The sequence below is a fragment of the Squalius cephalus genome (genome assembly GCF_949319135.1).
Source record: "Squalius cephalus genome assembly, chromosome: 15".
Classification (NCBI taxonomy): Eukaryota; Metazoa; Chordata; class Actinopteri; order Cypriniformes; family Leuciscidae; genus Squalius; species Squalius cephalus.
The window spans coordinates 26,487,682-26,505,638 of NC_137136.1; the positions used below are offsets into that span (position 1 = coordinate 26,487,682).

The window sequence follows — 17,957 nt, forward strand, 5'->3', positions numbered from 1 at the left end:
CCATTATAATTGTAACAACACATTTGAGCAGGACATCTGTATCAGTGCTGTGAAGGAGCGTGACATCGAGCAGAAACTCAAGCAAGTAATTGCGGAATGGGACAACAAGACCTTTACCTTTGCCCACTTTAAAACCAGAGGCGAGCTCCTTCTGAGAGGAGACAGTACATCTGAGATCATTACTAACATGGAGGACAGCCTGATGGTGCTTGGTTCCCTTATGAGCAACAGGTGAGCCATTAGATCAACAATTAATTTCTCTGGAAAATTCTACTGTCTGTTACAGTTTACTATTATTCAAGTGTTATTTACTTATTTCTGTGAAAATTTATGATTTAATAATGAATTGATAAAAAAAAGTTTCACTTGTGAATTTGGCGTATTGACCGTGTTGAATTGTGGTATTACATTTTAGATATAGGTATATATGTTGTAAGTTTATGAAGTACATTGGCATAGGAAAATCAAATGGAATGATTTGGGACAGTTATTTAGCCTATCCTCTAATGCTCCTGACTTTGTGCCTTATATCTATGTAGATACAACACACCGTTCAAAGCCCAGATCCAGAAGTGGGTTCAGAACCTCTCCAATACAACAGATATCATTGAGAACTGGATGACTGTACAAAACCTCTGGATTTACCTTGAGGCTGTTTTTGTTGGTGGAGACATAGCCAAACAGCTGCCAAAGGTAATCTTCAGTCTCACTCCACACATTGACACTTTTTTGGCCATTTTATTGAAAGTGAAGAAACGATTGGGAAAAGAGTGGGGGAACAGGACATGCTCATAACACATTGGGTCTCATTCATGAAACATTCGTAAATATACGAGTAAATATGTGAGTGATATGCGCGTAAAGAGACCTTCCCGAAAACTCTTCTCCTGATTCACAAATACTTCGTAAACGTCAGATGTGATAGTGAAATGTGTGTGTTAATGAATTCCAGTGCACGCTCATTCTCAATTACCATAAATCCCGCCCATTAAATCCGACTGACAACTATATATGGGCATCATATTATGACACCAAACGAAGGATTTCAACATGTCTTCTCAAAAGCGAATGAAAAAGAGAAATTTCTCAGATGCAGAAATTGAAGTTTTATTATCAGAAGTTCATTCAAAACGCCACATTTTACTTTCAAGCGTACATAGTGGCGTATCAGGTCCTAAAAAAAAGGAAGCTTGGCAGCATATTACAGATGCAGTTAATGGAGTTTCATCTGTTAATCGAACAGTCCCAGAAGTGAAAAGAGTCCCAGCCCTATTGAAAGCAATTAATTATTTGATTAAAGTGTTTCGTTTGCAGATGCTATTACTGGCTCTCATAATAAAAGTAAAAAGAAAAAACGTATGTAATTACTATATATAATATTTTTTCAAAATGCTGTGTAAATATGTACCCGATTAAGGTGAATTAAAATGCAGCCTTATTAATGAGCAAAACGTGGTTTTACCCGTGGCTGGGAGCAGGTGTAGATTTCTTTCATACCAACTAACATTTGGAAAATACGAACATTTTAATGAATCCGAAAATTTACGCCAAAACCACTTTACACACGATTTACACAAAAATTTGTTCTGCTCGTGTTTCATGAATGCGACCTATTATGATTTTGAATCCACATGAGCTCAATGTATTTTAAGTTTTATTTACTAAGTACTCAATATACAATAAATATGTTTTTTTTATGTTTAATATTGTTTAGTTTGATGCTTGATAAACTTTAGAAGTTGTCTTGAACATTTATTAATACTATTATATATGATGTTGTTCAATGTTCAATGTTCAAAACATTTTTTAGATGAATCTTACAATATACAAAAAAATTGGTAACACTTTACAATAAAGTCTAATTTGTTATAACCACAGTAGTTCACATGAACGATAAACAATACATATACAGGATTTATTAATCTTAGGTTATGTTCATGTCTACATTTATTAATACATTATTAAAATATGGTCAACATTAAAATGTTGTATCTGTTAACATTAGTTAATGCACGGTGAACTAACATGAACAAACAATGAACGATTAGATATTTAACTAACCTCAACGAAGGTTAATAGATGCTGTAAAAATATACTGTTCATAGTTAGTTCATGTTAACTAATGCATTAACTAATGTTAAATGTGATCGTATTGTAAAGTGTTATCAAAAATTCTAATAATTACATACTTAAAATTGTACTTTATAATTGTTCTTTACGATTGAAATAATATATCACAACATTGAACTAATTATATAATTTTTATAATTATAAAATCTCCATTTTATAACCAGTCTTTTGTTTGTTTTGTTTAATAACACAGATTTCACAGATGTTTTGTTTTGTCAAATTCTAGATACCACAGATGTTTTTTGTTTCCCTGGAGTTAAATATTTAATGTGAAACCTTAACAAATTCAAGTGAAACCTTCTCTTTTAGGAGGCAAAGCGCTTCTCCAACATCGATAAATCGTGGGTGAAAATCATGACTCGAGCTCATGAGATGCCCAATGTAGTCCAGTCATGTGTGGGAGATGAGACTATGGGTCAGCTGCTGCCTCACTTGCTGGAACAGCTAGAGATGTGTCAAAAATCTCTCACAGGGTACATAACACATCTGTTTTTCAGTCTAGTCCTTATATCAGGATTCAGCAGTTTTATAACCAGTTTCTATAGCAAGATGCATTGCAGTTCTGTTGTCACAGGTGACACCTTGGTTAAGTAAAAAAAATTCTGTGATAGACAAGTTTGCCAGAGTTTTTGACTCAGTTTTGAAATTATATTTTTAAGTTGCTTATTTTAGTCAGGTTAAAGTGGATCTAATTTATAGTGCTGCTAATTTTAAGCTTGTCCTCTGCTTTACAGGTACCTGGAGAAAAAGCGATTGCTGTTTCCACGTTTCTTCTTTGTTTCGGATCCTGCACTGCTGGAGATTTTGGGCCAAGCATCTGACTCGCACACCATCCAGGCTCACCTGCTCAACATCTTTGACAACATCAAATGTGTCCGCTTCCATGAAAAGGTGATCACTATTTTAACCTAGAAAGCCTGCTTTCTTATTCTAAAAACGTCCCTCTTCATGTATGTCAGGCTGGGTTTAGAGAGCACACGCTGAAAAGATAAGGCTCAGAAAGTCTTTAATAATCCACACAAGTCAACAAGGCAGACACAACCTAAGCATTAACGTGACCAGACAAATGAGAACTGAAAACACAGCAACCTAAATAGTAGTGCAAACAATGGTGATTAATGACGAACAGCTGAACGGAATGACTAGTCATAATCAGTAACCATGACAACTAAAGTGTGGCGGGAAATCTGAACAAAGGAAAACATGAAACTGATGATATGAAAAGTGAAAGTGAAAAACTAACAAAACAATTGTGACAATGTTGTGGTACACATCTCTTTTTTGCTGTGAAATCTATACACATTTTTATAAAGTAAATAAGAATAACTTTTATATTGTTAGTAAGATAAACACTTCTTTCATTATCCATACATAATTTTTTTGAGAAACATCATGTTAAAATGTTAGTATCAGATATAATCCATCAGGCTTTTGAGGAATGTTAGGAAAGTATACATTTGCTTAAAAATATCTGCTTTTCAAAAATAACCAACACTGGATTTGCTTTTAGATGTATGATAAGGTTTTGGCGATATCATCACGAGAGGGTGAGACAGTTGAGCTGGAAAGGCCTGTCATAGCAGAGGGCAATGTGGAGGTCTGGCTTAATGCACTACTGAAAGAATCCCAGAGGTCTTTGCACCTTGTCATCCGTCAGGCTGCACTTGCCATTCAAGACTCTGGTTTTGATTTGATTGAATTTTTGGACTCCTTTCCTGCACAGGTATTCAAAATATTGACAGTGATACAATTTATAAAGTAAATTTTAAAAAATGGTATAGTATATTAACCAGACTACTGTGGTTTAGGTTGGTTTACTAGGAATCCAGATGATCTGGACGAAAGATTCTGAGGATGCTTTGAGCAATGCCAGATATGACCGTAAAATCATGGCTAAAACCAACCATTTTTTTCTTGAGCTCCTCAACAATTTAATTGACATGACCACAAAGAACCTTGGAGCTGTTGAACGGACAAAGTATGAAACCCTAATCACCATTCACGTACACCAGAGGGACATCTTTGATGATTTGGTGAGTGCCCGAACGTTTATTTACGGTTTGCATGCTATATGCTCATTATTATTCTAATAAAGTCTCAGCATTGTTGATAGTTGCTCATTTGAGTTTCGTATTTTAGAATTTTAGAACTTTATTATCTTCCATTTTTAAAGCTCTAGAATAGGCAATTTAGCTAATGCAGACTGCCAAATTAACATTGCAGTCACTTCTGGGGTTATGTCAACTGGCAAGGTTGGATGTTTTGATATCTCATGACTGAATGCCAAATTACTGAGTATGTCACAACCCTCAGTGTACATCCATTTGAGACAACTCCAAAAGATAACCACCCAGCAACAACTGATATTTCCTGTTCTTCTCACACAGTGTCGTTTGCACATCAAAAGCCCCACAGACTTTGAATGGCTGAAACAATGCCGCTTTTACTTCAACGAGGACACGGATAAGATGATGATCAGCATCACTGATGTGGCTTTCATTTATCAGAATGAGTTTCTAGGCTGCACTGACAGGCTGGTCATCACTCCTCTCACTGACAGGTGCCTCTAGCAGTAACAAGCTCGTTTACCTCTATTTTCTCACTGCGGCGCAATTTACAATTACAAATCAGATGTGATTTCTCATAGACCATACAATTATAAATTCTGCTCAGAACAAAATAATACAAAAGCCCAACCAAATGATGACCATAAGAAATTATATTGTGCATAAGGAAAATGAAGATTACGACCATTGTGTTTTTTTGTATGACTCTTTTTATTTGCTTTCATGGTAATTAAGCATATGTTCCCCATATTTTAATTACTGTAATGTGTCTGGATGTTTTATGATTGTAATTATTTCAAATGTTGATTCATTTTAGATTATCATTACTAAAAAAAGTGGTATTATCAACAAAAACTGCTATGTATAACAACTTTACAGCTGAAATAATATATTAGTTTATATTAGAATATATATATATATATATATATATATATATATATATATATATATATATATATATATATATATATATATATTATGACAATGAGAATTTGGCCCTTATATATTAATGGTCCTAAAATAGCCATATAAGCTAAATGTACATATTTTACATTTATTGCATGTTTATTACTTTCCGTATACACTGCATTTTCCTATTTTGCCTTGCTTTTCCATAAAGATGTCTAAACATACTTGGATACATTAGCATCATTTGTTTTGATTTAAATAATAAATAATTTGTATGTACGCTTAATGAAAAAAATAAAAATAAAATGCCAGTAAAAAAACAAAAAAACAGTAGATGGTTAATTAGAGATGCATCCTGTGTTATACATTTTCAGATATTTTTTACTGGACAACACACAAAAATACTGATTAAGAAATAGTTCCTTTGCAGTGCAGATGTTACTTTTTCTTGCCTTAAATCATCTCTGCGTGATTTTAGTATCATTTTCAATATGTTTCCTAGATGCTACATTACTTTAGCTCAAGCTCTGGGAATGAGCATGGGTGGAGCCCCAGCCGGGCCAGCAGGAACAGGAAAGACAGAAACCACCAAGGACATGGGCCGCTGCCTGGGCAAATATGTGGTGGTATTCAACTGCTCTGACCAGATGGACTTCAGAGGCTTGGGCAGAATATTCAAAGGTGCCACACACATGTATAAAAACAAATGTTACTTTATTTTTGCAAATTAAATGAAAGCATATCCTTGTAATATAACCATAATGATAATACATGTGAAGTCTGTAAGCAATAATCCATAATTCATTACCCATACACAAGCAATATTTGTATGATATGATGTGTGAAATTAATATGAGAAACCAATGCGTTGTCAATTCATCGAGTGTTCGTGTTTTGCTTTATGCATACTTGGGGATGATTTTTTTTATTTTATTTTTTTTCTGTCTTCAGGTCTTGCTCAGTCTGGCTCCTGGGGATGTTTTGATGAGTTTAACCGTATCGACCTGCCGGTGCTCTCAGTGGCGGCTCAACAAATCGCCATTGTGCTCACCTGCAAGAAAGAACGGCGGAAGAACTTTATCTTTACTGATGGAGATAATGTAGAGATGAACCCTGAGTTTGGCATCTTCCTCACGATGGTGAGCTGGTGCATTTATGTCTTCTTCGAAATATCACACATCTCACAGAGATTTGAAAGTTTATTCACTTACGAACTAAGTACTCATAAGAATGTGCAAACCACTCCAATACATTTTGTCTCTTCCTTTTATCTTTACCTTTCACTGTAGCTAATACATACACCTGTGACTGTCCATCAGCTGAATTATATATTAATGTGCCAAGTTACAATGTTTTATTACAATGTTTAGGACAGTTAGGGGCACCATTTACTCTTAATAAAGTTTGCTTATTTTTAGCGCAATTTTCCTACGGACAAAATTGCGATTGTTAACTCATGATTTCTGTTCTGTCTGTGCGCACCAATCTTGCACTTCTATCTCCTCCTCAACCAGACCACCTAGAGACTTCGGGTTTTCGGCATTATGTTAAGGAAGGTCTAATCTCGGGAACGCACACAAAAAAAAAAAAAACATAAAAAGATATACTATCTCTTAGTGTTGTGATCCCATGACGTCAGAAAATTGCGCTAAAACACTCACTGAGCTTTTATTACTTGTTTTCATACTATATGAAACACATGGAAGATATTACGAATACAGTTTTTTTTTATAGATAAATCTCAAAGACTATGTGGAAATCTGATTAAACTGTGATTTAAAGACCCAATGAAATAAAAGGTTACACTTTCAGGCTAACTGTCATAAAAACAATATACTGTACAGTGGGTTGTTATTTTCTCTTTTTTTTCCGTACAGAATCCTGGATACGCAGGGAGACAGGAACTTCCTGAGAATCTGAAAATTAACTTCCGCTCAGTGGCGATGATGGTTCCTGACAGACAGATCATTATCAGAGTGAAACTGGCAAGCTGTGGCTTCATTGACAATATCGAGCTGGCCAGGAAATTCTTCACTCTGTACAAACTGTGTGAGGAGCAGCTCTCTAAACAGGTGACTATCATTAGTAACAATGTACTACAGTGTATAGTATATACTTAATAATAACATATTCTGATTTTCCAGTCAGTTCTTCCATGCTCATTGTAAACTAGATTTAAAGAAAAGACTAGAAAAAACAGCAAAGTGTTGCTGAGGACATAAATATTACCGGTATGTATTATACTATGGTGCTGTTGAATGCTTGATTCTGATTGGTTGAAGAATGTTCTAAAGTGTGCAATTATTTTTACTGTAACACATAGCTATGGTAGTTACAGGCAGGTCTTGGACACATTATAGTTCCATGTAACTTCGCCAAATGATTTTAGTTATTTCAAAAGGTACTTAAATCTTACAACAGCAAATGAACCAAACCCCACAAAGACACTGACCAAGCAAATAAATATAACAAACAATAAGATAAAAAAGACAATTTGTTTTCCCCACAAAATTACGTTTCATTATCTATGGAAAGTATATTCTCTTTCTCACATTTTCTCTTCCATACAAATGCACACAGGTAGGCTACAGTACGGAAAATAAAATAGTTAAAATAGTTTTGAATCTGCAAAACTACTAGACATTTCTCAGTATCAAGGAAGTTAACCTTACAGATCCGCAATTAGTAGAGATGCTGCTGCTACTGAGCTCCATAATGGTGACTTCAAATGAAACATTCAATAAAACATCAACATCTAAACATCTGTAAAATTTCAATAAGCTTGATGTGAGTATTGCAATCAAGGCCTTATATACCTGGAAGCGGGGTTGCAGTTCGCGATGCAAATCTCACTAGCCAACGTGCATTGGCTCGTTCTTTTACCACTTGAAGGTGATTGGGCTCTCAGGCGAGATCCTAATTCGTCAGTCACTGACAATTAACGTTGAACGTGACTGACTGATAGGGAACAGGTGCTGAACACAGGCATGAACACAGAAACAAGAGGAACAAATGATGGGTGTCCAACACAGGACAGGGGAATACAGGTCAGGATCATAACAGCATTGTTGAATCATTATTTTTCTGTTTATCCCTGTAAAGCTGCTTTGAAACAATCTGTATTGTATAAAGTGCTATAAAAATAAAGGTGACTTAACTTGACCTAAATCAGGGATGAAAAAGACAATTTCACCAATATCAGGTGTCCATAAAACCATAGCGGATTTTAACCTTTATAACTTACTTTTTAAGTAAATTTATGATTTTTTTTTTTCTAGGTCCATTATGACTTTGGTCTGCGCAATATTCTGTCTGTCCTGCGCACTCTTGGTGCCGCAAAACGGGCCAATCCCAATGACACAGAGTCTACTATTGTCATGAGAGTTCTGCGAGACATGAATCTGTCCAAACTGGTAAGAATACCAGTGCACATACAGACATAGTTTTCTCATATGACACCTCATGAATATACAGTATAAACATGACACTTATTTGATTATATATTCTCTCTCATATCAGTTTGTGGTTCAATGTCAGAATTTCTTTCTAAATGCATCTGTCATAACAATGAAATGACACTTGTCTCCGCCCTTTAAGATTGATGAGGATGAGCCATTGTTCCTCAGTTTGATTGAAGATCTTTTCCCTGGAATTCAGTTGGATAAAGCTGGATACCCTGATCTGGAATCAGCCATAGACAAACAGGTTGGAAAAAAATGATCATATATGAATCTGAACGTTTGTTAGGTTGAGCACTGGGAATTAAAATCAAAACCAAAACCTTTGTTATTCTACTAGGTAACTGAGGCTGGTCTTATCAATCACCCACCGTGGAGGTTAAAGATCATTCAGCTGTATGAGACTCAAAGAGTTCGTCATGGGATGATGGCACTAGGACCCAGCGGAGCAGGAAAAACAACCTGCATCCATACCCTTATGAAGGCCATGACTGGTGAGAATTAGACACCAGCCACAAAAACTAGGCCATTATGTTACAGTGGTCATTGTATTATATTGATCATTTCATTGGTGATGTAAATAGTAAACATTTGTAATTTATATGCAACTTACTGTAAATGCATGTTTAGATTGTGGCCAACCTCACAGAGAGATGCGTATGAACCCTAAAGCTATTACTGCACCTCAAATGTTTGGCCGACTCGATGTGGCAACCAACGACTGGACTGATGGAATCTTTTCAACTCTTTGGAGGAAAACACTCAGAGCAAAGAAAGGTAGATCACCTGTTAAAAATTTGTATGGAATATGCATAAGCAGCAGAAGCTTTTGGTTACACTTTATTTTAAGGTGTCCTTTTTACAGTGTAATTATAATTAAGTAGTGAGTAATATTAAATAAAACATGTACTTACTGTAGGGTTATGGCTCGGATTAGGGTTTGGTTTAGAGTTAGTAGCATGTAATTAAATGTAATTAATAATTTACTGTTATTAATATAATAAATACATGTAACATGTAACAAGGACACTGCAAAATGAAGTGTTATACAGTTTTTATTTTAGCTCCTAATACTGTATTTCCTGATATTATTGCACATATCAAAGTAACTTTAAAGTATACAGCACTGAACATTAAAACTATTAAACATTGCATGTCTGGTCTAAAATGTTTTAAAAGCACATCTACTTTTGAGGGAGCAAATGTTTTAATATATGTCAGCAGAGCCCCTCAGGGCTTTTTTTGTCTGGTCAGTTGTGTAAGAAAGCTGATGGTTTCCAAAGTGGTTGAAAAGCCTCTCAAACAGGCAAGAGTGTACTATTCCCTCCCTTTACAAAAAGGCACTGAGATCTATAACACATGAAAGAGAATGTTTCATTTAAATGGAAACATGTTGAAACCTATCGACTTGGTTTTTTAAATCAATGAACAAGTGCAGCCATCAAACAGGGCTTTTGACACTAATGGGCCAAGCAATCAGCCATAAGATGTCAAATGTCAATCATTGATCATAATGATTGATGGAAGCCACAACATTATGCAATTGTATCTGTATCTTATTTCATTTCTCATTTGTACTTCATGGTTTGTGTTTAGGGGAACACATATGGATTGTTCTTGATGGGCCAGTTGATGCTATATGGATTGAAAACCTAAACTCAGTCCTGGATGATAACCGTACACTGACATTGGCCAACGGTGACCGCATCCCCATGGCCCCCAATTGCAAGATTGTGTTTGAGCCACACAACATCGATAACGCCTCCCCGGCCACAGTGTCCCGTAATGGGATGGTGTTTATGAGCTCTTCTGTCCTTAATTGGAGCCCTATTTTGGAGGTGGGTGATAACAAATTAGTACTGAATGATACTATTATTAAGTATTCTATATTTAGATAATTTAAGGGTTACACTTTATTTCGATAGTCCACCATAGACATTCTACTTACTAAAAGTAACTTTGCAACTACTCAATGTAAACTAACTCTCATTCATTTGCAATGTCAACTAACTCTCATTAGAGTATTAGTAAACTGTAGGTCTGGGTTAGTAGAATAAGTTGACATGCACTTGCCAAGTTTCTTATATTCAGCAGTAGAGTTTCTTTTGGGGGACCATCAAAATAGTGTTGCAGATATTAAGCAGACAGTCTACTAATATACTCTAATGACTGGCAGTTGACATTTAGTCACAAAGTTACTTAAAGTTAGAATGTCTAAAGTGACTATCAAAATAAAGTGTTACCAATTTAAGTAATTAAAAAGATTACTGTCAGAGGATGCTTGGTTACACTTAATTTTGTTTTCTTTGTTACACTGTAATAATGCATTTAAGTACTAATTAATATTAAGTAACTACATGTACTAATAGGATTAGGATTAGGGTTTGGTTCGGTTTAGGGTTAGCTGCATGTACTAATACACAATTTATAGTTATTACTATAGTAACTTCATGTACAATACTGTACAATAAAGTGTTACCGGATGCTTGCTTCCATAAAATCTACAGAAATAGTTCACCCAAAAAAGAAAATTATGTCATTTACTTACTCCATTGTTCAAATATTCTTCCTTTCATGGAACAAAAAAAGGAAATATTGTGCTCTTTTTCAAGACTAAGTGGCTTTCAAGCTCCAAAAAGGACAAAACATGTATCATAAAAGCAGTATTCATGAGTGTACTATGGTCTTCTGAAAGCTATCATAGCTTTGTATGAGGAACAGACCAAAATTTAGGTAATTCTCTGAAAAACTGCCATAGCTCTTAAATCTCATTAATGCTTTCTCTAATATCCATACATGTAATGTCAAATTATGACAAAAGACACCACAAGGAAAACCTTGAAGCTCAAGCTTGAATGTGTATAATGGTGAATGAGACTTCAGAGCTACACCAAAAGAGTTAGGCTACCAGTATATTCCTTGGATTTCAAAAATTTGGAATCATGTGGATTTCAAACAAAATGAGGGTTTGCAATTGAGGGCAGAATTATAATTTTAGAGTGAACTATTCTGTTAAGCTGCCTATTTTTTTTTTTTTTTCTGAGAAGTCTCTGTGTTGAGACTTGAAGGGTTAGTTCATGCAAAAATGCAATATCTTTAATCATTTGCTCAACCTCATCTCATTCCAAACCTAGAAAACTTTAAAGATTTAATTTATGTTTTTATTCACATGTAAACATTAATTGACACACATGCATAGATCACATCAAATATGGTCTTACTGTATTAACTTGACACACGAGAACAAACCTCACTGGTTGCTGTGGAAGCTCAAATGTGACCCTGGACCACAAAACCACATGTCACATGTCGCACGGGTATATTTGTGGCAATAGCCAACAATACATAGTATGGGTCCAAATTATCTTTTATGGCAAAAATCATTAGGATATTAAGTAAAGATCATGTTCCATGAAGATATTTTGTAAATTTCCTACCGGAAATATATAAAACATTTATTTTTGTGAGTGAATGCAGCACAATCGCCAACATAAATGGACAACTTTAAAGGTGAATTTCTCAATGTTTCGATTTTTTTGCACCCTCAGATTCCAGATTTTCAAATAGTTGTATCTCGGCCAAATATTGTCATATTCTAACAAACCATACATCAATGGAAAGCGTATTTATTCAGCTTTCATATGATGTACACATCTCCATTTCACAATTTTGACCCATGTGACTGGTTTTGTGGTCCAGGGTCACAAATGTGCTTATGTGACACATGAGAACAAACCTCATTCGTTTTTGTGCGTCAACCAAGCATGGTTAAGTTTTCACTTGCCATGTTTAACATGCTCTATGTATGTATGGTGATTAATGTTTATATGTGAACACTCTTTATCATATACAATTATCATGCCTATTCAGAAGACTTGGATTAAACTGCTTGATTCCAATGAATTACTGGTATAATGTCTTTATGAACTTTTTGAAGCGTTAATGGGTTAGTTCACCTAAAAATTTAAATTAATCAGACTCATGTTGTTTCAAACCCATAACACTTTCGCTTATCTTCAGAACACAAATGAAGATCTTTTTGATGAAATCTGAGAGCTTTCTTTTCTATCCATTGAGAGCTACGCAACTACCACTTTGACGCTTCAAAAAGTTCATAAAGTGATTATAAAACTAATCCATATAAATCGGGTGGTTTAGTCCAAATTTTCTGAAGAGACTTGATTGCTTTATATGATAAGAAACAGATTTAATTTAGGCTTTTTTCACATTTAATCACTGATCAGCGAACATAAACAGAATCTCAATCGATCCTGATTGACGCTCAAGAAAAAAACTCATTGGTTCTTGCAGAAGCTCAAACATGCCCCATAACACACGAGAATGAACCTCAAATGTGCGGCATAACACACGAGGATGGACCTCATTGGTTCTTGCGGAAGCTCAAACCTGATGCGTAACACGAGAATGAACCTCATTGATTCTCGCACGTCAAGCAAACATGCTTGAGCTTCCGTTTACCTCAACTGATGTGTGAGTTGGTGAAGGTTTATATGTGATTAAAATCCTAAATTCAATCTGTTCATCATATACAGCGATCGTGTCTCTCTCACTCAAAAAAGAGGGTCGTAAAACTAATTCATATGAATTAAGCATCAAAGTGATAGTTGCATAGCTGTCAATGGAGGGACATAAATCTCTCAGATTTCATCGAAAACATCTTCATTTGTGTTCCGAAGATGAAAGAAAGGCGTGTTATGTGTTTGGAACGACATGCGGGGGAGTAATTAATGGCAGAATTGAAATTGTTGGGTGAACTATCCCTTTAAAATTTTGGGGGAATGAAGGCACTGAATTCTGTCTCCATTTGTCTTTTTAAGTTGAATTAAAGTCTTATGGGTTGGAACAACATGATTATTTATAAATTATAAGAAATATAATTTTTTGGGTAATAAATTTAGTATATTAGCCAAGTTTGAAGAAATTTGAGAACAACTAGAATCTACAATATTTCCCTCCACATTTGCATAATAAAAGTGGAAAAAAAGGCACCCACAGAACCTTGAATGTAGAAACCAGTGGCTCTGCTAGTTTTTCCCTTTTACTCCACTCTGAATTAATGAAGTCTAAAATCCCCCAGGCATTTCTCTCTGTCTTTATAACAGACTTCAAAGTGTTCAACTGTTCAATGCATGAAGAGTAAATGAAGGAGAGCCAGAGAAAGACAGAGAAGATGGACAAACTATTGTTGAGCTCTAAAGGATAGATTTCACTGTGCAGATATCATACTCGGTTACTCACGTAACCTCGGTTCTCTCTAGTAGAGGGAACGAGTACTGCGTAAGAGTATCTTACGCTAGGGGAAAATCCTTTTTCCACGAGATATTGAAGCCAAAAATTATCCTTAATTTTGCAATAATGTAAAGCGCGTTGCAGCAGCATGCTGGCAACTGCGTGAGCCTATCGAGCGAGGCCTGGCGTGACGTCAGACCCAATGGGCGTGCTTCGCGCCCTCTGCGTCACTGACACCACAGGCCCAAGGGCAAAGCCCGGGGTTCATATAGTGCACAATCACCCAGGGGACTCACAGGGAAGACTCCCCAGGGGACTCCCACGCTCTTCCACATATAACAGCGCCACATGGACGCGGAGTACAACATACAGACAGGGCGGGTTACGGCCTGAACTGATGGTAAAATGCGGGACTTATACAGTTTGCCCAAGCAATATTTATATATCAATATATATAAATTTATATAGCAATATTTATATACCAAGTAATATATCTGTATATTTATGGACCGATAGCATCAGTACAGACAACACTGGTCATTTAGACCGACAGCAGCCTGGCCTGCAGGGCGGGAACCTCTAGGTTGTAAAACCTTATAAATGTAGACGGGGAGGCCCAGCCTGCCGCCATACAAATATCTTGCAAGGCAATCCCACTTGACCAGGCCCACGATGAGGCCATGCCTCTTGTGGAGTGCGCTCTGACACCCAACGGGCATTGCATGCCTCTGGAAGTGTACGCCAGCGCGATAGCGTCAACTATCCATCTGGATAGGCTCTGTTTCGACGCGGCTAGTCCCTTAGAACGCCCGCTGAATGAAACAAAGAGCTGCTCTGTCTGTCTGAAGACAGAAGAGTGAGACACATAAGCTCTTAATGCCCTGACTGGGCAAAGGAAGCTCTCGTCTCCTTCCTCGTCAGAGACCGGTAGGGCTGACAGGGAAATGACCTGTGCCCTAAACGGTGTATTGAGGGATTTCGGAACATAACCGTGCTTAGGTTTGAGTATAACTCTTGAGTCATTAGGCCCAAACTCCATGCACGTCGCGCTCACTGAGAGCTCGTGTAAGTCCCCTATGCACTTAACAGAAGCGAGAGCCAGAAGAAACTCCGTCTTGAAAGACAGGTGTTTAAGATCAATCGACTGCAAAGGCTCAAATGGGTGACCTTTCATGGTTTCCAGCACTGTAGAAAGGTCCCAAACAGGGACTGAGGGAGGTCTGGGAGGATTCAGCCTCTTAGCTCCTCTAAGGAAGCGGATGACTAAATCGTTCCTTCCTATTGACTGACCAAGCGTTGTTCTTGAGAACGCTGCTATAGCCGCCACATAAACTTTGAGCGTGGAAGGGGTCCTGCCCTTATCCAACAGCTCCTGTAGGAAGGAAAGAACCTCCGTCACCCCACAGTCTGAGGGTGACACACCACGAGCTGTGCACCAGCCAGAAAACACCGACCATTTCGAGGAGTAGAGACGTCGCGTAGACGGAGCTCTGGCCTGCGTGATCGTGTTTAACACCCCTTTAGGGAGGTCAGCGGGTACCCGTTGATGGCCCAAACATGAAGGGACCACAGCTCTGGGTGAGGATGCCAAATTGAGCCTTTGGCCTGAGAGAGGAGGTCTCTCCTCACTGGCACTGGCCATGGGGCAGTGCTTGCTAGCTGCATCACGGCTGGGAACCAAGGTTGGTTTTTCCAGAACGGCGCTACGAGTAGCACTGAGCATCCTTCTTCCCTGATCCGCTCTATCACCTGAGGCAGGAGAGAGACGGGGAGAAAAGCATAGAGCGGGCGGTGGGGCCATACATGAGCCAGCGCGTCCCTGCTCTTGGAGAAAAATTCCAGACAGTGAGCGTTTTCTTGAGACGCGAACAGGTCTACTTCCGCTCTGCCGAATTTCTTCCACGGCAGTTGGACTGTCTGTGGGTGTAGAGACCACTCGCCTGCTGGAACATGGTTCCTGGACAGTCTCCCTGGTCCTATGTTTAGGAGCCCTGGCACGTGCGCTGCTCTCAGCGAGCCCACACCAGGAGGCGTTTTGTTAGCCTGTACAGGTTCCAGGACCTGAGGCCACCCTGGCGATTTATGTAGGACACCACAGACATGTTGTCCGAGCGGACCAAGACGTGGTGTCCCTTTATTTGGGGACAAAAGCGCGTCAGCGCATTGTCTACTGCCAGCATTTCGAGGCAGTTTATGTGCAGAAGCTTCTCCCGTTCTGACCACTGGCCGAAGAACAGTCTACCCTCGAGCATGCCCCCATCCCGAGGTGGACGCGTCCGTGGACACCACCCTCACTCTCGAGGAAGTCCCCAGGCTTACACCTGATTGGTACCAGTCGTTTGCCTTCCAAGGTTTCAGAGCTGCGATGCATTTCTGATTGACCTTGAGATGAAGCCGACCAGAGACCCACGCTCGGCGTGGTACTCGTGCTTTCAGCCAGAACTGCAGTGGGCGCATGCGGAGCAAGCCCAGCTGAAGTACTGATGACGCTGAGGCCATAAGACCTAGCATCCTCTGAAATTTCTTGAGCGGGACAGAAGCGCCGCAGCGGAAAGAATGTCCAGCGTGCACTGCGGTGATAGACGTGCTATCATGGAGAGCGAGTCCAGTTCTGTGCCCAGAAAAGATATTATCTGCCTGGGGGACAGAGAACTCTTCTCCCAGTTCACTCTGAGACCGAGATTCTCGAGGTGATCGAGTAAAATGGTCCTGTGCTCTACGAGCTCCGAGTGAGATTGCGCTAGAATCAGCCAATCGTCCAAATAGTTCAACACTCGCATGCCCTGAAGTCTGAGGGGTGCGAGCGCTGCGTCCATGCAATTCGTGAATGTACGGGGTGCTAGGGACAAGCCGAATGGCAGGACTGTGTACTGATATGCCTGGCCCTCGAAGGCGAATCTCAAAAATCGCCTGTGACGTGATGCTATCTGTATTTGAAAATACGCGTCTTTCAGATCTATTGACACAAACCAATCTCCTCGGCGAACCTGCGCGAGGATTTTTCTGGTCGTGAGCATCCTGAACTGTGCACGAGCCGCAGGAAGGCATCTTAAAAAAACACTCTTTTAGAGAGTGTGTGTCGCAGCGGCGAACACACACACAGCATAGAGAATAAAAGGATATCAGCGCCGGGTAGCGCTGCAGGAAGGCGATGAAGGCGGCGCGGCCAGCGACTTCACAACTCGTCCCGCTGAAAAGCTTCTTCAGACGGCGCGGCTTCTCTCTGGATCCAGCGATGTGAATGCTTCGCTGAAGGATGAAAAAATCAGATATGTGTCGCCTGCGAGCTGTATTTATAGGCCTAAGCCACGCCTGTTTCGGCGGGACGTGACGTGACACAGATGGCGCGAAGCGCGCCCATTGGGTCTGACGTCACGCCAGGCCTCGCTCGATAGGCTCACGCAGTTGCCAGCAGACCAGCCAATAGGCGCCCAAGCCGTCTTGCCTATGTCTGTATGCTGGCGCAACGCGCTTTACATTATTGCAAAATTAAGGATAATTTTTGGCTTCAATATCTCGTGGAAAAAGGATTTTCCCCTAGCGTAAGATACTCTTACGCAGTACGAGAGACCTCTCGTAAGAGAACTCCCATTATGTGTATGTCCTTCCTCATGGGTTTTTCACTTGTGTGTTTGTGTGTGTGCTTTCAGGGCTGGCTGAAGAATCGCTCCCCTCAGGAAGGGGTGGTCCTGAGGGATCTCTTTTCGTCCTCCTTCCCTGAGCTCTATCGGTTCAGCATTCAATCTTTGCAGTATAAGATGGACATGCTGGAGGCCTTCATCATCATGCAGTGCATAAACATGCTGCAAGGACTCATTCAGCCCAAGGTTGTCAACAGTTGTAGTCCTCATTACAGATTTTGCAACAGTGAAAGACTGCTTACTCACATGTCAATCCAAAAATAAGGGTTTTAAACTTCAGCTTCTGTCATTAAAAAACAGAGTAGCGCAGTTGTTAGTACGTGCACTGTATACCAGGGGTCACCAATTAGTAGACTACTGTCCATTTCTGTCCCGTGAGACAACGGTTGGACCATTTTAACCTTTCTACAGTTTAAGTGAGCATCCGTAAAAACAACAGAGATGTACACACCACAAGCATTCAGTGTAATTTATGTCTAGCGCTATATCTTCGAATTCTTTTA

General features: G+C 38.9%; 1 protein-coding gene across 2 annotated transcripts in view; it reads left to right on the forward strand.

Moving 5' to 3' along the window:
- Nucleotides 1-17,957, forward strand: part of dnah5 (dynein, axonemal, heavy chain 5) — a 167,262-nt gene that overhangs the window by 78,363 nt on the left and 70,942 nt on the right. For both annotated transcript variants that reach the window (XM_079895299.1, XM_079895300.1), the window contains 16 exons: nt 32-231; nt 540-693; nt 2,440-2,603; nt 2,865-3,021; nt 3,641-3,853; nt 3,939-4,163; nt 4,518-4,690; nt 5,608-5,786; nt 6,057-6,244; nt 6,983-7,177; nt 8,384-8,518; nt 8,703-8,810; nt 8,904-9,057; nt 9,194-9,340; nt 10,160-10,401; nt 17,464-17,640. In XM_079895299.1, the coding sequence (XP_079751425.1) occupies nt 32-231; nt 540-693; nt 2,440-2,603; nt 2,865-3,021; nt 3,641-3,853; nt 3,939-4,163; nt 4,518-4,690; nt 5,608-5,786; nt 6,057-6,244; nt 6,983-7,177; nt 8,384-8,518; nt 8,703-8,810; nt 8,904-9,057; nt 9,194-9,340; nt 10,160-10,401; nt 17,464-17,640 (2,811 nt within the window). The remainder of the gene's footprint in view (nt 1-31; nt 232-539; nt 694-2,439; nt 2,604-2,864; nt 3,022-3,640; nt 3,854-3,938; nt 4,164-4,517; nt 4,691-5,607; nt 5,787-6,056; nt 6,245-6,982; nt 7,178-8,383; nt 8,519-8,702; nt 8,811-8,903; nt 9,058-9,193; nt 9,341-10,159; nt 10,402-17,463; nt 17,641-17,957) is intronic.